General features: G+C 46.3%; 1 protein-coding gene across 1 annotated transcript; it reads left to right on the forward strand.

Annotated features, from left to right (window-relative positions):
- The first annotated feature begins 304 nt into the window (after window positions 1-304).
- On the forward strand, window positions 305-18,033 carry LOC123773740 (S-antigen protein-like). The gene is made up of 2 exons (XM_069322356.1): window positions 305-472; window positions 16,729-18,033. The coding sequence occupies exons 1-2, from the start codon at window positions 305-307 to the stop codon at window positions 18,031-18,033; spliced, it is 1,473 nt and encodes a 490-aa protein (XP_069178457.1).
- The last annotated feature ends 5,944 nt before the right edge of the window (window positions 18,034-23,977 follow it).

The following is a 23,977-nucleotide window of genomic DNA, read 5'->3' on the forward strand; positions in this document are numbered from 1 at the left end:
CTGTATATATTTATTGACTGAGATAGCAAGGTATATATCTGCCTAGCCGAGGTCCTTCTACTCTGGGTCTGTGAGGATAACTGAGACTGCTGGGAGCATCGCTGATGCTCCTCTGTCTGGCATGACGTCAGAGGCCTACTTGCCTGTGATTGGTTACATTTCAACTGACAGAATTTTGAGTATAACAAACCAAGTGAATATTGCTTAGAGGCAGAAAGGAGTAGAAAGGCAGGGAAGAAATGTAAGGAGCACAAAAGAGAGGAGAAACACAATATACATACAAGAGAGGAATGAACACACAAGTATGGAGAGAGCAGCGGAGAAGCAGCGTGACAACGCTACAGAGCCCAAGACTACAGATCACCCTGAACTACTGTGTGGTCACATTAGGAAGATGTGGGTAGACCAAGAGGGGATCAGGCTGCACAAAAGAGAAAGTCTCACAGAGAATGATAAGTGTGAGAACAATCCAGTACAATAACACAGGAAGTTTCTCAGCTGACACCAGAGTTTCCCTACACCTACGTTAGAAGGAACTTTTTCAATGTCAGAGTAGTTAACAGATGGAATGCATTAGGCAGTGATGTGGTGGAGGCTGACTCCATACACAGTTTCAAATGTAGATATGATAGAGCCCAGTAGGCTCAGGAATCTGTACACCAGTTGATTGACAGTTGACAGGCGGGACCAAAGAACCAAAGCTCAACCCCCGCAAGCACAATTAGGTGAGTACAAATAGGTGAGTACACCGTGAAGGAACACACACTACCATAAGGAAGGCTGAGTGAAATAAAGTGAGGTCAGAAGAAATAAGGAGCTGGATGTGAAGGAAGCCACAGACATAGGCACGGTCTCACAGGGAAGAGTCACCTGCACCAGCTGGATGTGAAGGAAGCCACAGACCTGGGCCAGGTCTCACAGGGAAGAGTCACCTGCACCAGCTGGATGTGAAGGAAGCCACAGACCTGGGCACGGTCTCACAGGGAAGAGTCACCTGCACCAGCTGGATGTGAAGGAAGCCACAGACCTGGGCACGGTCTCACAGGGAAGAGTCACCTGCACCAGCTGGATGTGAAGGAAGCCACAGACCTGGGCACGGTCTCACAGGGAAGAGTCACCTGCACCAGCTGGATGTGAAGGAAGCCACAGACCTGGGCACGGTCTCACAGGGAAGAGTCACCTGCACCAGCTGGATGTGAAGACAGCCACAGACCTGGGCACGGTCTCACAGGGAAGAGTCACCTGCACCAGCTGGATGTGAAGACAGCCACAGACCTGGGCACGGTCTCACAGGGAAGAGTCACCTGCACCAGCTGGATGTGAAGACAGCCACAGACCTGGGCACGGTCTCACAGGGAAGAGTCACCTGCACCAGCTGGATGTGAAGACAGCCACAGACCTGGGCACGGTCTCACAGGGAAGAGTCACCTGCACCAGCTGGATGTGAAGACAGCCACAGACCTGGGCACGGTCTCACAGGGAAGAGTCACCTGCACCAGCTGGATGTGAAGACAGCCACAGACCTGGGCACGGTCTCACAGGGAAGAGTCACCTGCACCAGCTGGATGTGAAGACAGCCACAGACCTGGGCACGGTCTCACAGGGAAGAGTCACCTGCACCAGCTGTGAGGAAGCCACAGACCTGGGCACGGTCTCACAGGGAAGAGTCACCTGCACCAGCTGGATGTGAAGACAGCCACAGACCTGGGCACGGTCTCACAGGGAAGAGTCACCTGCACCAGCTGGATGTGAAGACAGCCACAGACCTGGGGACGGTCTCACAGGGAAGAGTCACCTGCACCAGCTGGATGTGAAGACAGCCACAGACCTGGGCACGGTCTCACAGGAAAGAGTCACCCCTGCACCAGCTGGATGTGAAGACAGCCACAGACCTGGGCACGGTCTCACAGGAAAGAGTCACCTGCACCAGCTGGATGTGAAGGAAGCCACAGACCTGGGCACGGTCTCACAGGAAAGAGTCACCCCTGCACCAGCTGGATGTGAAGACAGCCACAGACCTGGGCACGGTCTCACAGGGAAGAGTCACCTGCACCAGCTGGATGTGAAGACAGCCACAGACCTGGGCACGGTCTCACAGGGAAGAGTCACCTGCACCAGCTGGATGTGAAGACAGCCACAGACCTGGGCACGGTCTCACAGGGAAGAGTCACCTGCACCAGCTGGATGTGAAGACAGCCACAGACCTGGGCCAGGTCTCACAGGAAAGAGTCACCTGCACCAGGAGATACACCAACTTCCTCAAGTTTGAGAAGAGGTTAATGTATATTGTTATGTATAAGTAATGAAGAAGACAGGAGCCACTGAACTCTAGGGCAGGTATCACTAAAAAGTATTCCCTGTAAGTTATTAGAGACTGATGCCCCATGCAGTCCCCGTGGCACAGTGGTAAAACACTCGCTCAGTGCTTCGCGAGCGCTTTGGCCTGGGTTCGTATCCTGGCCGAGGAGGATTGACTGGGCGTCAATCATTAACTATAGCCTCTTTTTCACCCGACAGTGAATAGGTACCTGGTTGTTAAACGATTTGGCGGGTCGTGTTCCGAGAAACATAGGATTAAGGACCTGTCCAAAAGGAACACAGTTCTTACATGTTGTATAAATATATAAATAAAAATATGAATAAAGGAATGTTATTCAGCTGTTATTGACGCGCCGCCCGGCTGCCATTCCACATAGAGGGCCCATCCATCTGTATACCCTATGTGGCGGCCCATCCACCTGTATACCCTATGTGGCGGCCCATCCACCTGTATACCCTATGTGGCGGCCCGCCCACCTGTATACCCTATGTGGCGGCCCGCCCACCTGTATACCCTATGTGGCGGCCCGCCCACCTGTATACCTTATGTGGCGGCCCGCCCACCTGTATACCCTATGTGGCGGCCCGCCCACCTGTATACCCTATGTGGCGGCCCGCCCACCTGTATACCCTATGTGGCGCCTGTTCACCTGTATACCCTATGTGGCGCCTGTTCACCTATGTGCACCTTAATTGTTTGATCAGCCAGATATTACTCACCTTACAACCCACCTGCAACAGGTGTAGATCTGACTTAAAGACAGACCAAGTAACTAACAAGTGATCATCTGTGAGGTATTATAATTGCTCCACTTGTCACAATGAGTATTTTACACATGACACATTTACATATATAAATTGTCATCCACACTTTCCTGGAAATAAATCCCAGTTGATAGAGCTGCGGCTTCACACACGTGGGGTTCACAGTTCGAGCCTCCTAGAGCCCAAGTGAATGGAACATTTAGATATATGTGCATGTTAATTAACTGTCAGCGTGACAGGTTAGTATTGTCTTGATAATGCATGTCATTATATTGATTGATCGAGTATCCAGCTGGGACTTCTGTGTTTCCATGACAACCGGCAGTGTTAGTTAGTTCATTTATTCTGCACCCCATACCCATCTTGTGGGCGGTAGTGGAAAGGGTTACAGTGGCACATAATGGGCTCAGGGACTGAACCCCACAATTCATTTAGTTAAGAAAGTTACAATTATAATGAGCTAGTTACAAACTTCAGTGCACATCGCCACATCAACAATGGGTTGGAGATCGACCTCAAGTACAGGTTCTAAATTAAGCAACTGACATATGTGGAGAGCTAGTGTCACAATTGATATGTTTGTCCTGCACACCGCCCCCCATCCAGTGGGCAGCGGTGGATAGGCTACAATCACTTAGTTACTACCTACAGTTAGCAAACTTAGGATATTTGGCTAAAATTTCTGGTAGTAGATCATTTTGAATGAAATATTTACACATCTCTTAAACATTTGTTATAGAATTGCTCTGAATTCACGTATCTTTTCGCACTCCATCACATAGTGACGGAGGGTGTGCAAATAATTTTGTTGACACAGTTTACATTTGGTCAGGTCTACATCAGCAGATAATGAAAATTCCCAGAGATACTTGTAACCGAGTCTAAGCCGAGCAGTAGTAATATCTAGAAATCTGCTGAGCGGTGTTAGAAAAGCCATGTTAATGACTGATTGTCTAACAGTGTTAAGAAAGAGTTGTCTATAAGTGAACCGTGTGATTGGTTAGCTGAGGCATCCCAGTGTCTCCCTGACATAATATTATCTTTGACGACACCAATCTAGAATTACGTAAGCACCAATGTATTAGCAAGTAAACATTTTTTAATACACGCTGTTAAGTTTTACAACTTAACAATGGTTAAAACCTCTTTAAATACTATTACTCGCATAGTTACTTCCAGTGCTAGCTCTTATTCCAGTTTCAACACTCTAAAAGGCTAAAATTATTAAGTTGCACATTTGACGAGGATCCATTGAAAAGTTGTTTAGAGTGCTTCTTCATGGAAGATGACTCACAACCAGCGTGAATTGGGACCAAGTTAGTATGTCGACAAGGACGGACCCGCAGGAAGATCCTCACTTGACCAAGTGTTGTACCCAGACCCTGAAGGCTTGCTCTTGTACTCGCTAAACTCGTCTGGCATTTGCTGAAGTTGTCAGCCAGAGAAATGTGAGAACGCTGCATGCAATTGCAGTCAGTGGAAAGTAAAATTCTACAAAGATAAACTAGTCTCCAGATATGGTCTAAGAAATGGCTACTGGAGTTCAATCGAGATAGATGCAAGGTTATGAGGATAGTAACAGGAATGATAAGGCCTCAAATATAGTTCAGGATGTAGGAAAGGTAACTTCCCTAGTTTTAGACGTAGACATATTTCCAGATCTAAAACTAGAGGGATACATCAACAAAATGACGAGGAGAGCAAATGCCATACTGGAGAACGCCTCGATGTCCTTCAGAAACTCGGTCAAGGGTACACATCCTCGGTGAGACCCGTTCTGGGATATGCTGCTCCAGCATGAAATCCCTGCCTAAAAACACAAAAGAAAATTTGAAAGGGACCGAAGATGTACAAGAAGTCTCGTTCCTGTGTTAGGGAACTGCACCTCACCACTCTGTAGAAAATAACGAATTGGGGCAGATATGATAAAGACGTACAAGATTATAAACAAAATTGATAAAATAAATGAATAAGGTTTTAAGTGATTGGCAGTAGAAGAAAGCGACATAATTGGAAACTGGAGGCAAAATAAGTCACTGTGCCGTCAGAATGAACTTCTTAAGTCTAAGCGTTGTAAATAAATGTAATGGACTAGACGAAGAAGTTGTCGAGGCCAAATCGATTCACAATTTTTAATATTAATATGACCTGAAAAATTACCGAAAAAAAGATTCACTACTAGAGTAGTCTCAAAAACTAAAGTAGTTTTAAAACTACTACTAAAACACTGCTAATAGTAGTCTGTCTGGATTGACTGAATAAGACACGACCGACAACCGGACAGAAAGAGCTCAGGAGCTTGAGCCTGGCCCTGCAAGCTCTATTACATATTAAAACATAAGCAGCCAGAGTAGCAAAGAGATACAGAAAATACTCTACATTCTCTACACTGAAACAACACCAAAGTCAAATCAAAAGAGCCATTTTCAATTCCTGGTCTGCTGTGACAACACTGTCTCCAGAGCCTTATTGTGTGTGCAAATATTGTGTCAAGGAGGGAGGGAGAGAGAGAGAGAGAGAGAGAGAGAGAGAGAGAGAGAGAGAGAGAGAGAGAGAGAGAGAGAGAGAGAGAGAGAGAGAGAGAGAGAGAGAGAGAGAGAGGTATAATATCAGAGCAGCCTAAGAGGTACTCATCACTGGTGTACTCACACGTCGCCCACCTACCTATACACACCCAAGCTTTGCACGTGGTTCTGGGTCATTTCCAGGACAACAGCTATTTATACCTTCAGCCACCAGCCACAAGGACAGCTTCCACTCACAACAGTCTAGCAACAAGCAAACACGTAGAGCGAACGTTTCAGCACCAAGTCCGCCAACACCGGGTTTCACCACCAACGTTGGTGATCTCACACACAACTTTGTAAACACTCACCGATAGGACTATTGATCTGGAAACATTTTTGTTCAATAGTATTCCTGATAACTTTGTTATGATTGCCGGTTATACCTCACAGATACGTCGTGATAGGAGTATCACGACGTAAATGAATTTGTTCAATAAGGTCTCATTACGTCTGCGTCATGATTATCAGAGTGGGAGTTACAGTTTGCTTCAGTAAATCCGTACAAGTTCAACCTATTGATGTTGCTATCCCTGTTAATTTTGAAATTATACTCTTCAAACTCTATATCTTCAAGTTCTCAGAATGTTCGTTCTAGTGTGAACAGTTTACAGACCTCAGTGGCAGGGAGCGTCCCTAGTCAACACCACCAGGGACTCTGGTAATGCACCACAACTGTCAGCATATTATAATTGTGGGAGAACTCAACCAGTAACTGATACAGAGGGATTTTTATAACCTATCAGTAGTATTCAAACCGGCTCCTCATTTATGGGGCCTTGTTATTCAATGAGCTCCTCATTTATGGGGCCTTGTTATTCAATGAGCTCCTCATTTATGGGGCCTTGTTATTCAATGAGCTCATTTATGGGGCCTTGTTATTCAATGAGCTCCTCATTTATGGGGCCTTGTTATTCAATGAGCTCCTCATTTATGGGGCCTTGTTATTCAATGAGCTCCTCATTTATGGGGCCTTGTTATTCAATGAGCTCCTCATTTATGGGGCCTTGTTATTCAATGAGCTCCTCATTTATGGGGCCTTGTTATTCAATGAGCTCATTTATGGGGCCTTGTTATTCAATGAGCTCATTTATGGGGCCTTGTTATTCAATGAGCTCATTTATGGGGCCTTGTTATTCAATGAGCTCCTCATTTATGGGGCCTTGTTATTCAATGAGCTCCTCATTTATGGGGCCTTGTTATTCAATGAGCTCCTCATTTATGGGGCCTTGTTATTCAATGAGCTCATTTATGGGGCCTTGTTATTCAATGAGCTCCTCATTTATGGGGCCTTGTTATTCAATGAGCTCATTTATGGGGCCTTGTTATTCAATGAGCTCCTCATTTATGGGGCCTTGTTATTCAATGAGCTCCTCATTTATGGGGCCTTGTTATTCAATGAGCTCATTTATGGGGCCTTGTTATTCAATGAGCTCCTCATTTATGGGGCCTTGTTATTCAATGAGCTCCTCATTTATGGGGCCTTGTTATTCAATGAGCTCCTCATTTATGGGGCCTTGTTATTCAATGAGCTCCTCATTTATGGGGCCTTGTTATTCAATGAGCTCCTCATTTATGGGGCCTTGTTATTCAATGAGCTCCTCATTTATGGGGCCTTGTTATTCAATGAGCTCCTCATTTATGGGGCCTTACTCGCCCTCTCTAGGTGCCACTGTTTACCTCTGGGAGCACCTCAGTGTCGAACTGCAGAGCAGAGGTCCCCCCGAACCCAGCCTTGCACCCCCCCCCCCCGGTAAGTGAGATAACTCAACCACTCCCATACTTTTCTGTGCCAACAAGAAACTTTCTAAGTCAACACATCAAGGGACTGACAAGAATGAGAGGAGAGAATGAACCAGCTTTGCTTGATCTGATATTTACCCTAAATGAGTGGAATATAAGGGAAGTTAAATCGGAAGCCCCTTTGAGAATGAGTGGTCATAGTGTATTGATCTTTGAGTACCTAGCAGAGCAAGGAATTATCTCCCAAAAAAAAGAACTGGGAAACAAAGGGCTGGCGTACCGAAAGGGAAATTATGAGGAGATGAGAAAATTTTTAAGGGATATACCATGGGACACAGAACTCAGAACCAAGTCCGTACAAGACATGATGGACTATGTCACCCAAAAGTGTCAGGAGGCAGTAAACAGGTTTATCCCGGCCCGACAGGAAAAAAACGAGAAGCATAAGAATCCGTGGTTTAATAGGGCATGTATGGAAGCAAAGGAACTGAACAAAAGGGCGTGGAGGAACTTCCGAAATAACAGAACACCATAAAGCAGAGAGAGATACCAGAGAACCAGGAACGAGTATGTTAGTGTGAGAAGAGCAGCTGAAAAAAAGTATGAAAATGATATAGCAAATAAAGCCAGGACCGAACCAAAGCTACTACACAGTCACATCAGGAGGAAAGCAACAGTGAAGGAACAGGTGATGAAACTTAGAACAGGCGAGGACAGGTACACAGAGAATGACAAAGAGGTGTGTGAAGAACTCAACAAGAGGTTCCAGGAGGTCTTCACAATAAAACAAGGTGAGGTCCCAGCACTAGGAGGGGGGCAGCACACCAGGCGGCCTTGGAAGAGTTCGAAATTACAAGAGATGAGGTCAAGAGGCACCTGTTGGATCTGGACATGAGAAAGGCTGTTGGCCCGGATGGAATCTCAACATGGGTATTGAAAGAGTGTGCAGGAGCACTTTGCTTGCCACTCTCCATAGTGTATAGTAGGTCACTGGAGACGGGAGACCTACCAGAAATATGGAAGACGGCTAATGTAGTCCCAATATACAAAAAGGGTGACAGACAAGTGGCACTGAACTACAGGCCAGTGTCCTTAACTTGTATACCATGCAAGGTGATGGAGAAGATCGTGAGAAAAAACCTAGTAACACATCTGGAGAGAAGGGACTTCGTGACAACCCATCAACATGGGTTCGGGGAGGGTAAATCTTGCCTTACAGGCTTAATAGAATTCTACGACCAGGTGAGAAAGATTAAGCAAGAAAGAGAAGGATGGGAGGACTGCATTTTTTTTAGACTTTTGGAAAGCCTTTGACACAGTACCCCATAAAAGGCTGATGCATAAGCTGGAGAAACAGGCAGGTGTAACTGATAATTCACTCCAGTGGATAAGGGAATACCTGAGCAATAGGAAGCAGAGAGTTACAGTGAGGGGTGAGACCTCAGATTGGCGTGAAGTAACCAGTGGAGTCCCACAGGGCTCTGTACTCGGACCTATCCTGTTTCTGATATATGTAAATGATCTCCCAGAGGGTATAGACTCATTCCTCTCAATGTTTGCTGACGACGCCAAAATTATGAGAAGGATTAAGACAGAGGAGGACAGTTTGAGGCGTCAAGAAGACCTGGACAAGCTGCATGAATGGTCGAACAAATGGTTGTTAAAGTTTAACCCAAGCAAATGTGATGTAATGAAGATAGGTGTAGGGAGCAGGAGACCAGATACACGGTATCATCTGGGAGATGAAATAATTCAAGAGTCAGAGAGAGAGAAAGACCTGGGGGTTAATATCACGCCAGAACTGTCCCCTGCAGCCCATATCAAGAGGATAACATCAGCGGCATATGCCAGGTTGGCTAATATAAGAACGGCCTTTAGAAACTTGAGCAAAGAATCTTTCGAACTTTGTATACCACATATGTCAGACCAATCCTGGAGTATGCGGCTCCAGCATGGAGTCCATATCTAGTCAAGCATAAGACTGAACTGGAAAACGTTCAAAGGTTTGCCACCAGACTAGTACCCGAGCTGAGAGGTATGAGCTACGAGGAGAGACTACGGGATTTAATCCTCGCGTCACTGGGAGACAGAAGAGTTAGAGGGGACATGATCACCACATACAAGATTCTCAGCGGAATTAATAGGGTGGATAAAGACAGACTATTTAACACAAGGGACACGCGCACTAGGGGACACAGGTGGAAATTGAGTGCCCAAATGAGCCATAGAGACGTTAGAAAGAATTTTTCAGTGTCAGAGTAGTAGACAAAAGGAATGCATTAGGAAGTGATGTGGTGGAGGCTGACTCCATACACAGCTTCAAGTGTAGATATGATAGAGCCCAATAGGCTCAGGAACCTGTACACCAGTTGATTGACAGTTGAGAGGCGGGACCAAAGAGCCAGAGCTCATCCCCCGCAAGCACAAGTAGGTGAGTACATCTAGATAAGTACTTGCATCACAGTGGGATGTCACCTCTCCTAGTTTAATGCTTCTTCAACAGATATGAAGAACTTCTTCTTCTTCATATAAAAGAAATGAAGAGGAAGGAAACACAGTAGTAAAATATGGTTTGTTTACTCGTAGTTTCCGATTATCACCTTTCCTAACACGAGGAGGAAAATGGGAGGGCAATTGAACTACCTTATAGATCATACACTCGTAAATCGTAGGCGCACAGCGTAGCGCTTCACCGAGCCACAACGTTGAGAGGTCTTCTTGTAGGTGAATGACTCCTCACTTGACCCCGACCGTTGCATATCCTCCTCCCTTGGCGCCAGGTGCCATCTCCACACAATCCAGCACTACCTCATACTCCTTCGGGAGTCGACAAGCCTCCCCTCTTCGTTAGCACAAGGTTGCTGATAGAATTTACACTCTCTGGAGGCCTATACCTCTCCAGAACGGGTAATCACTTCAGCGCACCTCCGCTCACCAAGACCCTTGGTAGCCAGTGAGTCAGATTTCCCGCCTTCCTCTGCAGGGGCGCCTGAGGTCATGTTACGTCACGCCCGAGGCGCGACGCCATTGGTCAAACTGGCTAAGCCCCGGCCGCCGACCAATCACGCCACACCTGATGCTGTACCCAGCATGCACTAGGGATCACCTTCGAGCGGGAAGGCTCTCCTCTCTCGCGAGCTGCACCGCCATATTTGATGATGGAGTCGTCTCCTAGCCTCATCCCAACTAAACTTAAAATCGTCATTTCGTCCAACTTCAGCACCTTGCTTCCTTTCAAGTGTCACAAAATCAACTAAAACTTCTTCAAGATCTGTACAGATAGGGAAATATGACTTATATGCGGGAATAGGGGGAATACAGGCTGAACTCCGCAACATTACATACATACATACGTACATACATACATACATACATACATACATACATACATACATACATACATACATACATACATACATACATACACACATACATACATACATACAGGCACACAGAAACCCAGAGGCAAGCAGAGACAAAGCTAAACGGGAGAAGACAGCCCCAGGAGGAGGGGGGGGGGGCGGGGGCGGTAACGGGTAACAGAGGCAGTGCTGTTGGAAGTGAAATGGGGTCACGGTGTTAAGTGACAAAATTAATATGCAATTTTCTCTAATTGGAATAGTTCACTTAGCTCTTATTGCAATGAGGATGTTGCATATATTCCCTACCACACTGGACAGAGGATCATACATTAGATAAGAGGCTAAAACTGTTAACGGTTGTCGGAAAATCCGACACCATTTAATAATCATACAGATAATAGCTGTATTACCAACAAGTTACCCATAGAAAACGTAACTTGTAGTGGAATTACCGTCTAAAGAAAACGGGATATCATCACCACATACTATTATAATTCACCAGCTATTCTGCTGGGAATTATTCTTAAATACATTAGTCTTTGGACTTTACCATCATAAAAACATCTTATATAAATTAACTTAATTATCAATATTAAAGTAGAGTAAATGTGACCCTTCTATCACTTTCTGAAATGTGGACAATGTAAGCCAGGCGTCAGAGTGAGGAGGAAGGGGCAGCCATTGTTTATACTAGACCAGAGGCTCACACGGGAGCAAATTCGGCTCCTGTTAAATTTACTTGGACGTAGTGTTATGGAAACTAAAAGTGTACCATTATCAACACGCTGTCTACAAATTCAAGTTAAGTGTCTATCCGAAACCCATTATCTATCATTAGTGGCCATTAATGTCATTGGGTAGGGTTATCCGGTTAGATCACATGGAAGCCTCAAACTAAAGGTAATTAAGCCAGGTCCTCATGTTCCATGTACTGTTTTCTCTGATATACTTGTCATATATAGGATTCTGGCTTCACAGCTAGCGCACTTTTGACAGGTCAAGACGAGGAAGGATTTGTGCACCAGTTACTGGGTGATATGGAAGCTACCTCAAAGAGGATAATTTGGTGTCTACACCCTAGTTATACCTGGTGGACTAACCTGCTGTACTATAAGATAAGGAACCTCTTCAATGTTTAATAATGTGTAGTTAATACTGTAGTTTGATTGGCTGCATATATATAAACTAATAAACCCCCCCCTAATGTGTAGAGGATCGATTTGTGAGATTATGAGATTATTGCAGAAATACAGTCCACTTATCATTATACAAATTGCTATCGAAGTATATAAATTAACGTAAATATAAATTCATATAAATTAAATAAATATAAATCTCACAGGTCGGTACCCACATTAATTTGGTCATCTTCGAACCGGATGACGGATTATTTGATCCTATGAACCCACATTTGGTCATCTTAGTACCGGATGAACCAGTTAACCAGTGGATTCATTGAATATACTAGTGCAGTGTGATTTAAACAAAGGCCAGCCAGTCAAAGACGGAAGCGTAGCCTCGAGGGAGCTCAGGAGCCTCCCTCAGCCGAGTTCAGCCTTAGTCAGCGGTTTCATGCACACCCACAGATTTGGTGGCGTGTTATTCTGTGAAATGACAGCGCTAATATAGAAACCAGCCAAATTAGTGACTGTGTCTTCGCGAGATTGTTCACGGATTTCGTGGTGTTACATTTCGCGAGAGATTATCTACGAATTTTGTGGAGTTTATTTCGCGAGGTCACTAATAATATTTAATACTTCTAGATAATATTAGAAGTTTCATAGAGGCTAATTAAGAGGCTATTATCAATAATTGTGTATATTATTTCTCCAAAATAGAGAATTATTTAATATATATTGCACTAGTGATCACAGTATAATATTTACTAATTGCCAACCCACAACAGGGTAGGATATTAACCATTGACTAGTTGAACTATTATCGTTCATCCTAGTCCCATTATTACAATAGTCAGTTGTACTATATTGAACAACCTAACACCATTAATGAATGGTCCAGACCCTATTTTGGGTGTAATTTTTATCAACTCGAGTTGAGTTGTATATATAATAAATTACTTATGATCATTACACCTTTGAGTGATTAATTAGTGTCTCTACCATCCTAGGGTGATATAGAAGAGCTAACCTAAAGGTACTTCCAGTGACACTGGTTTATCACTCAAATCATTAGTGTGTGTGATTGTATATATATAATGTGTATTAATTTTAAGTGCTAACCTCTAGTAGAGGTAGGATTATTGCCTAGTGAGTGCAGAATTTAACCCTAGGCTACCATCAGTGCTTGTTCAGTATTATGAGCAGCCCAAATACAAGCCCCACAAGGCTTCACCAACGAGCCAGTATGGATAATGCAGGGAGAATGAAAAGAACCCTTGCAGGTCTTAAAGGCCACTTAACAAGACAGATCAAGAAATGTGAAGATTTGTCACAACAATCTCAAGTTGATTATGCTGACCTGGAAAGCTATTATCAAGCAGCTGCAGGTAAATTTGAGCAAATCAAATGTCAAATAGCAACATATGTGGCTGAACTTGCCAACACCAATTTATCAGAAACAGAAATAGACGACATTATGGTTGATCTTGCGAATTATGAAGATCACACTCAGGCCACGTTACAGCCTTATGTCAAATTAATTGCCCAGAACAAGGCAACAGCAACAACAACAACAGTTGCATCTAATACGAGTCAAGCAGAAGCTCGACTCCCTCCAATTAATTTACCCACTTTCTCAGGAAAAGATGAGGAAGATTGGGATGAATTTTGGAACAAATTCGTTGACCTTGTAGACTCAAAACAATCTTTACCAAAGAGTAGTAAATTCTCTTATTTGCAAGGCCAATTATCAGGTGAGGCTAAAACAGTAGTATCCCATCTGAGATTAACTAATGACGGCTATGATCTGGCAGTAAAACTCCTCAAGGATAATTATGCTGATCCAGAAGTAAGAACATCACATTTAGTTCATGAGCTGTTGCATTTACCCCCACCGGAGGCTTCAGCTGATTCACTCCAAGTCTTCAAGCTGGAGGTAGAATCATTGATCAATGCCCTCAGCCTGACAGCAGATACAAACGGGGCTGAGTGGGTCTTGAAAATAATTGTCCAGGAGAAAATACCTAGGGACATATTGAGACAAATGAGTACTCATTACAATAAAAGTATCTTATCCATGAATGAAATATCTGAAGGTTTAAAGTCAGTAGTTCATCAATTACGAACACATGACAAATTAAAACCACCAAGTAAACCCTCAGAAACCAATAATAGTAAACCACAGAGTACCAAAGGTACTCCAAATCAATCTAGACAATATAATTCAACACCAAAGTGGAACAGTAGCAGTGTGGGCGTATATGCAGTGGGACCCTCCAAGCCTATAGTTACTGTGTCACCCAAGAACGTGACACCAAAGGGTACTGGAAGCTATGGAACATGTTTGTTCTGCAAAGAGAAACATTCAATGTACCACTGCTCTAATTATCCTGATAGTGACGCCCGTGTTGAGCGACTCAAAGATTTGCAACATTGCACGAGGTGCCTCAGGAAACATAACATCAACGACTGTGATACCCAATTACACACCTGTAATAGGTGTAACAAAGGTCAACACCATGCAGCATTGTGCAGAGACACCAAAACAACGTCTCCAAACCCCAAGGTGGAAGATAGCATTCCCACCACAGTACAGTACTGCAAGGTGCAACAAACAAAGAGTGTCCAATCGGCAAAGTCTAAAGGTAATACGACTTTGCCTACTGCCCAAATTACCATCCTGAATAAGAGGGCCAAGGTCCATACCCGTGGGTTGTTTGACCAAGGATCCCAGAGAACATATATCACCAAAAAGTTGGCAGATGAACTACAATTAAGGCCTGTAGCCCAGATGTCATTCAACATCTCAGGGTTTGTAACAGATGCAGGACCTCAAGTCTACCAGGTGGTACAACCATCAGTACGTTTAGGCAGGTACGTCTGTCGAGTACAAGCCATTGTGGTGGACAAAATACCAGTAGACCTACAAGTTCAAGGTCTGAGAGCAACAGCCAAATTCCTGAGAAATAGAGGAATAAAATTGGCAGATAATATTAAGTCTGATCACCTCAACGACTTCGGTCTCCTTGTAGGGACAGACTATTGCCATCAATTCATTGGTAGCCCTACTAAATATCAGGGCATAACCATGTTAAACTCTGCAGGAGGTAAATTACTCTCAGGCCCAGTATCAAGCCTGAGGAGACCTATGCCTGCAGATAAACAATACCAGTAGAAACCTAAATTTGTCAGCTGATTATATTTCTCCAGTAGCATTATACTAAGGAGATTACAGCTGACTATACCAACAGAGCTTGATGTTAGTATCATCATTTGAAGCTGAAGATGAGTTCATGAGGCCTCAGTGGCAAATCAGTGAACAGTAGCCTAAAACAGCTACAAGTCACTGCGACCAATGTCACTGAACCCACTGCAGTCTCAGAACCATACTTTACTTTAATGATGAGCTATTCAATCATCTGAATCAATTAACTAAATTAAAACCCCAATAAATCTGATGACTGATTTGATACATTTATTATTTAATCAAGATGTATTCCATGGGCCTCAGTGTTTATATATCAGTGACCAGTTACCTGAACAAACTTCAAGTTATATCTGATGTCACTGATCTCACTGCAGTCCCTGAATCATACTTGACTGTAGTACTTGATCACATTCAGTCTTCTGGGTTAAATAATATGTAATAAGGCTTGAATATTAGCCTTTCAAGAGTTGACAGGGAAATGAAATCGCATTAGACTTCTAACCCCTGCAACTCTAGTACGGGACATCCGTCCTGTACGAACAGACGCACAAATGTGTGATTACTAACTACTAACATCAAATTAATGTAATAATTCGAAGGAGGAGTATCGGTGTTCGTCTGTTCTAAATAGGACTTCGACCCGTGAGCAGCCCCCTGGGGAATTATGTCGGAAAATCCGACACCATTTAATAATCATACAGATAATAGCTGTATTACCAACAAGTTACCCATAGAAAACGTAACTTGTAGTGGAATTACCGTCTAAAGAAAACGGGATATCATCACCACATACTATTATAATTCACCAGCTATTCTGCTGGGAATTATTCTTAAATACATTAGTCTTTGGACTTTACCATCATAAAAACATCTTATATAAATTAACTTAATTATCAATATTAAAGTAGAGTAAATGTGACCCTTCTATCACTTTCTGAAATGTGGACAATGTAAGCCAGGCGTCAGAGTGAGGAGGAAGGGGCAGCCATTGTTTATACTAGACCAGAGGCTCACACGGGAGCAAATTCGGCTCCTGTTAAATTTACTTGGACGTAGTGTTATGGAAACTAAAAGTGTACCATTATCAACACGCTGTCTACAAATTCAAGTTAAGTGTCTATCCGAAACCCATTATCTATCATTAGTGGCCATTAATGTCATTGGGTAGGGTTATCCGGTTAGATCACATGGAAGCCTCAAACTAAAGGTAATTAAGCCAGGTCCTCATGTTCCATGTACTGTTTTCTCTGATATACTTGTCATATATAGGATTCTGGCTTCACAGCTAGCGCACTTTTGACAGGTCAAGACGAGGAAGGATTTGTGCACCAGTTACTGGGTGATATGGAAGCTACCTCAAAGAGGATAATTTGGTGTCTACACCCTAGTTATACCTGGTGGACTAACCTGCTGTACTATAAGATAAGGAACCTCTTCAATGTTTAATAATGTGTAGTTAATACTGTAGTTTGATTGGCTGCATATATATAAACTAATAAACCCCCCCCTAATGTGTAGAGGATCGATTTGTGAGATTATGAGATTATTGCAGAAATACAGTCCACTTATCATTATACAAATTGCTATCGAAGTATATAAATTAACGTAAATATAAATTCATATAAATTAAATAAATATAAATCTCACAGGTCGGTTCCCACAACGGTGGCGTTGGAGACCATGACAACGGTGCCGTTGGAGACCACCACAACGGCAGCGCTGGAGACCACCACAACGGCAGAGTTGGAGACCACCACAACGGTGGCGTTGGAGACCACGATAACGGTGGCGTTGGAGACCACAACAACGGTGGCGTTGGAGACCACCACAACGGTGGCGTTGGAGACCACGACAACGGTGGCATTGGAAACCACGACAACGGTGCCGTTGGAGACCATGACAACGGTGGCGTTGGAGACCATGACAACGGTGGCGTTGGAGACCACGACAACGGTGGCGTTGGAGACCACGACAACGGTGCCGTTGGAGACCATGACAACGGTGGCGTTGGAGACCACGACAACGGTGGTGTTGGAGACCACCACAACGGCGGCGTTGGAGACCACCACAACGGCGGCGTTGTAGACCATGACAACGGTGGCGTTGGAGACCACACCAACGGTGACGTTGGAGACCACGACAACGGTGGCGTTGGAGACCATGACAACGGTGGCGTTGGAGACCATGACAACGGTGGCGTTGGAGACCATGACAACGGTGACGTTGGAGACCACTACAACGGTGGCGTTGGACACCACCACAACGGTGGCGTTGGAGACCACCACAACGGTGGCGTTGGAGACCACCACAACGGTGGCGTTGGAGACCACCACAACGGCGGCGTTGGAGACCACCAAAACGGTGGCGTTGGAGACCACCACAACGGTACCGTTGGAGACCACCACAACGGTACCGTTGGAGACCACCACAACGGTACCGTTGGAAACCACCACAACGGTACCGTTGGAGACCACCACAACGGCAGCGTTGGAGACCACCACAACGGTACCGTTGGAGACCACCACAACGGCAGCGTTGGAGACCACCAAAACGGTGGCGTTGGAGACCACCAAAACGGTGGCGTTGGAGACCACCAAAACGGTGGCGTTGGAGACCACCACAACGGTACCGTTGGAGACCACCACAACGGTACCGTTGGAGACCACAACGGTACCGTTGGAAACCACCACAACGGTACCGTTGGAGACCACCACAACGGCAGCGTTGGAGACCACCACAACGGTACCGTTGGAGACCACCACAACGGTACCGTTGGAGACCACCACAACGGTACCGTTGGAGACTACCACAACGGTACCGTTGGAGACCACCACAACGGTACCGTTGGAAACCACCACAACGGCAGCGTTGGAGACCACCACAACGGCGGCGTTGGAAACCACCACAACGGTACCGTTGGAGACCACCACAACGGTACCGTTGGAGACCAGTGACCCCCAGGAAAACAATCCAACAAACCAATCAAAGATTAGAGTGTCATTAATTCTTCACACATAGGCTGAAAGCTGAGCGATTAATTAACATTTTATAATTGAATGTTCCGAGGACAAATGGAAAAAAAAGGTGATGATTAACGATGCATTAATTAGCAACAAACTACCAATTCTCCCAAATTCGTTAAATCCATTTTAATAACTTAGCTTCGCCATAATTAGGGACATGATATAATTATTATTATTATTATTATTATTATTATTATTATTATGTTGAGACAATAAATACACCTGAGTGGTTTACCTAATTAGAGTCAAGTATACCTCGGCACTGTCTGGTACCCTCTGGTACACTCTGGTACACTCAGGTACACTGGTACACTCAGGTACACTCTGGTATACTCAGGTACACTTTAGTACACTCAGGTACACTCTGGTACACTCAGGTACACTCTGGTACACTCAGGTACACTCTAGTACACTCAGGTACACTCAGGTACACTCTGGTATACTCTGGTACACTCAGGTACACTCAGCTACACTCAGGTACACTCAGATACACTCTGATACACTCAGGTACAGTCTGGTACACTCAGGTACACTCTGGTGTACGGAAGTTTACATAACTAACCTTTAGTTTACACATAACTTAACACTGACATCAAGGTTCAAGTTGTTGTACACACATGAGGATAATTGTACACACACAGACACATGGAGACACTCGGAGACACATGTTTAATACTCCTGTGGAACACTGCCGTGGAACACTGCCGTGGAACACTGCCGTGGAACACTGCTGTGGACCACGGGTGGACCACTGCCGTGGACCACGGGTGGACCACTGCCGTGGACCACGAGTGGACCACTGCCGTGGACCACGAGTGGACCACTGCCGTGGACCACGAGTGGACCACTGCCGTGGACCACGGGTGAATCACTGCCGTGGACCAGGGTAGTGGACCACGGGTGGACCACTGCCGTGGACCACGGGTGGACCACGGGTGGACCACTGCCGTGGACCAGGGTAGTGGACCACGGGTGGACCAGGAGACGTGAACGATATCATAACTCACAGTAATGGAGCCTTTAACTCTACTTCAGCTTGGGGTCGACGCTGACAGGACCGGTGGTGTCCCAGACCAATGGTCACCATCTCACCAAATATAACCATATATTCCGATATACTTCATCGGACTGATATATCACAGACGCTGATATATCAGCCCGGCTTCTCCAGATGTCACAACGTCACAAAAGTGGTGTACTAAACGACCAGAATCTAACCAACCCGAGGACCCGAAGATAGAAAACGGGACAGCCTGTCAATTTTGCTAGTACATTATATTTTGACCGTTGGGGGAATACGTCAAAAAAGCGATGTACTACTGTTCGAGGGGACGGTTGTTAACTCTTCGGAGAATTGGTGACTGTAAGATACATCATTGTCGGGGACAGGAAGCCTGCGGTCCCTGTCCCAAGACAATGATCTCCCCCCCCCCCAGGGTGTGACATACCTGCTCCCTGGTACCTGGTTACTGCTACGTCAGCATAGCCATCGGATGGGGGGGACGAAACCCGTGCCCAAACGGTTTTGTCCTGCCGCGGGAATCGAATTTGGGTCTTTTCTGTTGGGAACTGTCTGTGCTGACCACTAGGGTGGAAGGTTCCTGTAGAGGCTGATGATCTAGTACGTATGGCAGACGTCAGCAGCATATGTGCAGCTGGCAGACGTCAGCAGCATATGTGCAGCTGGCAGACGTCAGCAGCATATGTGCAGCTGGCAGACGTCAGCAGCATATGTGCAGCTGGGAGACGTCAGCAGCATATGTGCAGCTGGCAGACGTCAGCAGCATATGTGCAGCTGGCAGACGTCAGCAGCATATGTGCAGCTGGCAGACGTCAGCAGCATATGTGCAGCTGGCAGACATCAGCAGCATATGTGCAGCTGGCAGACGTCAGCAGCATATGTGCAGCTGGCAGACATTAGCAGCATATGTGCAGCTGGCAGACGTCAGCAGCATATGTGCAGCTGGCAGACATCAGCAGCATATGTGCAGCTGGCAGACGGCAGCAGCATATGTGCAGCTGGCAGACGTCAGCAGCATATGTGCAGCTGGCAGACGGCAGCAGCATATGTGCAGCTGGCAGACGTCAGCAGCATATGTGCAGCTGGCAGACGGCAGCAGCATATGTGCAGCTGGCAGACGTCAGGAGAGCCAGCAGGCACTCGGCCAGAGTGCCTCTGAGCGCTACACACATCACGAGAGCCACCCTCCAGGGTGCCGCCTCAGCCACCAACCTCACGCCAGAAGACCTGTACAGTTTCGAAGATACACGCCAAGGTTGGGTGGCGAGCTGCGGGACAGTGGCAACCTGTCCTGCACCACCTGTGTGGTGCGGGACAGTGGCAACCTGTCCTGCACCACCTGTGTGGTGCGGGACAGTGGCAACCTGTCCTGCACCACCTGTGTGGTGCGGGACAGTGGCAACCTGTCCTGCACCACCTGTGTGGTGCGGGACAGTGGCAACCTGTCCTGCACCACCTGTGTGGTGCGGGACAGTGGCAACCTGTCCTGCACCACCTGTGTGGTGCAGGACAGTGGCAACCTGTCCTGCACCACCTGTGTGGTGCGGGACAGTGGCAACCTGTCCTGCACCACCTGTGTGGTGCAGGACAGTGGCAACCTGTCCTGCACCACCTGTGTGGTGCAGGACAGTGGCAACCTGTCCTGCACCACCTGTGTGGTGCAGGACAGTGGCAACCTGTCCTGCACCACCTGTGTGGTGCGGGACAGTGGCAACCTGTCCTGCACCACCTGTGTGGTGCGGGACAGTGGCAACCTGTCCTGCACCACCTGTGTGGTGCGGGACAGTGGCAACCGCCCCATAACCACAATAAAATATAGTCAAATCAGACATGATAACGACATGAAAGATTTTAAGGGGGCAACACTAATCAAGTAGGCAGTATACTACTGAGAGCGAGGAACGCCAGAACGAGGGGGACGCGGGTGGCAACAGGAGACACACATGAATCACAGAGATGTCAGAAGACTAATCTTTGGAACAAATCCACAAGGGCCTCGGTGAGGGTTCGAACCCGTGCGCTGGATAGTCTGGATCTGTCTTGAGGTTATTTTGAGATGATTTCGGGGCTTAGCGTCCCCGCGGCCCGCTTCCTCGACCAGGCTTCCTTTTTGTTACAGACCCCCAGGAAGCAGTCTCTTTTGTTACACACATCTCCAGGAAGAAACCCGCAGCAGCTGTCTAACTCCCAGGTACCAATTTACTGCTGGATGAACAGGGCATTGGGGTGAAAGAAACTTTGCCCATTTGTTTCCGCCTCCACCGGGGATCGAACCCGGAACCTCAGGATTACGAATCCGAAGCGCTGTCCACTCAGCTGTCAGGCCCCCCCCCCCTGACAGATAGACTAATTAGGATAGATTAATCTTTAGCATAAGTCTTGTTAATATATAGTGAAGGTGAGAGAGACGTCGAAACTAACTCAAGGCAGAGCTGCACACCCACACATGTACAGCTGGGTACATATAGATGCTCCAGGTGTGTATATATAGCACCCGCTATAGCTCACGCCAAAGTTAAAGCATGTAAAAAGAAATAACAACGTACAGTTTTTAACAAGCAAAGGAACTTGTCAGAGAGAGAGAGAGAGAGAGAGAGAGAGAGAGAGAGAGAGAGAGAGAGAGAGAGAGAGAGAGAGAGAGAGAGAGAGAGAGACAGACAGAGACAGAGAGAGCGAGAGAGAGCGAGAGAGAGAGAGAGAGAGAGAGAGAGAGAGAGAGAGAGAGAGAGAGAGAGAGAGAGAGAGAGAGAGAGAGCGAGAGAGAGAGAGAGAGAGAGAGAGAGAGAGAGAGAGAGAGAGAGAGAGAGAGAGAGAGAGAGAGAGAGAGAGAGAGCGAGAGAGAGAGAGAGAGAGAGAGAGAGAGAGAGAGAGAGAGAGAGAGAGAGAGAGAGAGAGAGAGAGCGAGAGAGAGCGAGAGAGAGAGAGAGAGAGAGAGAGAGAGAGAGAGCGAGAGAGAGAGAGAGAGAGAGAGAGAGAGAGAGAGAGAGAGAGAGAGAGAGAGAGAGAGAGAGAGACAGACAGAGAGAGCGAGAGAGAGCGAGAGAGAGAGAGAGAGAGAGAGAGAGAGAGAGAGAGAGAGAGAGAGAGAGCGAGCGAGAGAGAGAGAGAGAGAGAGAGAGAGAGAGAGAGAGAGAGAGAGAGAGAGAGAGAGAGAGAGAGAGACAGACAGAGAGAGCGAGAGAGAGCGAGAGAGAGAGAGAGAGAGAGAGAGAGAGAGAGAGAGAGAGAGAGAGAGAGAGAGAGAGAGAGAGAGAGAGAGAGCGAGCGAGAGAGAGAGAGAGAGAGAGAGAGAGAGAGAGAGAGAGAGAGAGAGAGAGAGAGAGAGAGACAGAGACAGAGAGAGCGAGAGAGAGCGAGAGAGAGAGAGAGAGAGAGAGAGAGAGAGAGAGAGAGAGAGAGAGAGAGAGAGAGAGAGAGAGAGAGAGAGAGAGAGAGAGACAGACAGAGACAGAGAGAGCGAGAGAGAGAGAGAGAGAGAGAGAGAGAGAGAGAGAGAGAGAGAGAGAGAGAGAGAGAGCGAGCGAGAGAGAGAGAGAGAGAGAGAGAGAGAGAGAGAGAGAGAGAGAGAGAGAGAGAGAGAGAGAGAGAGACAGAGAGAGCGAGAGAGAGCGAGAGAGAGAGAGAGAGAGAGAGAGAGAGAGAGAGAGAGAGCGAGAGAGAGCGAGAGAGAGCGAGAGAGAGAGAGAGAGAGAGAGAGAGAGAGAGAGAGAGAGAGAGAGAGAGAGAGAGAGAGCGAGAGAGAGAGAGAGAGAGAGAGAGAGAGAGAGAGAGAGAGAGAGAGAGAGAGAGAGAGAGAGAGCGAGAGAGAGAGAGAGAGAGAGCGAGAGAGAGCGAGAGAGAGAGAGAGAGAGAGAGAGAGAGAGAGAGAGAGAGAGAGAGAGAGAGAGAGAGAGAGAGAGAGAGAGAGAGAGAGAGAGCGAGCGAGCGAGCGAGAGAGAGAGAGAGAGAGAGAGAGAGAGAGAGAGAGAGAGAGAGAGAGAGACAGAGACAGAGAGAGCGAGAGAGAGAGAGAGAGAGAGAGAGAGAGAGAGAGAGAGAGAGAGAGAGAGAGAGAGAGAGAGAGAGAGAGAGAGAGCGAGAGAGAGAGAGAGAGAGAGAGAGAGAGAGAGAGAGAGAGAGAGAGAGAGAGAGAGAGAGAGAGAGGGGGAGAGAGAGAGAGAGAGAGAGAGAGAGAGAGAGAGAGAGAGAGAGAGAGAGAGAGAGAGAGAGAGAGAGAGAGAGAGAGAGAGAGAGAGAGAGAGGGGGAGAGAGAGAGAGAGAGAGAGAGAGAGAGAGAGAGAGAGAGAGAGAGAGAGAGAGAGAGAGAGAGAGAGAGAGAGGGGGAGAGAGAGAGAGAGAGAGAGAGAGAGAGAGAGAGAGAGAGAGAGAGAGAGAGAGAGAGAGAGAGAGAGAGAGAGAGAGAGAGAGAGAGCGCCCGTCACCAGTGATGGGTGACCAGTATTCACACCAATATTGCACACACACACAGAGAGCCTAGCCTCACCAGCGCCAACGTTCACATTCTCTCACATAAAACCTTTCATCTAACTTTTATTGGATTGTTTTATGCAATTTCTCTCTTTTTCATGCGAGAGCAATTCATATAATTAAGCTTATCCGGTAATTTAAATAATGAGTTATTCAGTCACATAAAACCTGCATGGAGGCCTAACGCTTAATTCAGCTTTATACAGATTGAATGTATTTTTATTGTATTATAATATAACTGTGACTGTATTATTTTTCTTTAGTGATGAGCTTCAGGTCTATCAACCTCAGGAGGGTTATTAAGGTCTATCAACCTCCGGAGGGTTATTAAGGCCTATCAACCTCTGGAGGGTTATTAAGGCCTATCAACCTCTGGAGGGTTATTAA

The sequence above is a fragment of the Procambarus clarkii genome, chromosome 10, assembly GCF_040958095.1.
Source record: "Procambarus clarkii isolate CNS0578487 chromosome 10, FALCON_Pclarkii_2.0, whole genome shotgun sequence".
Lineage (NCBI taxonomy): Eukaryota > Metazoa > Arthropoda > Malacostraca > Decapoda > Cambaridae > Procambarus > Procambarus clarkii.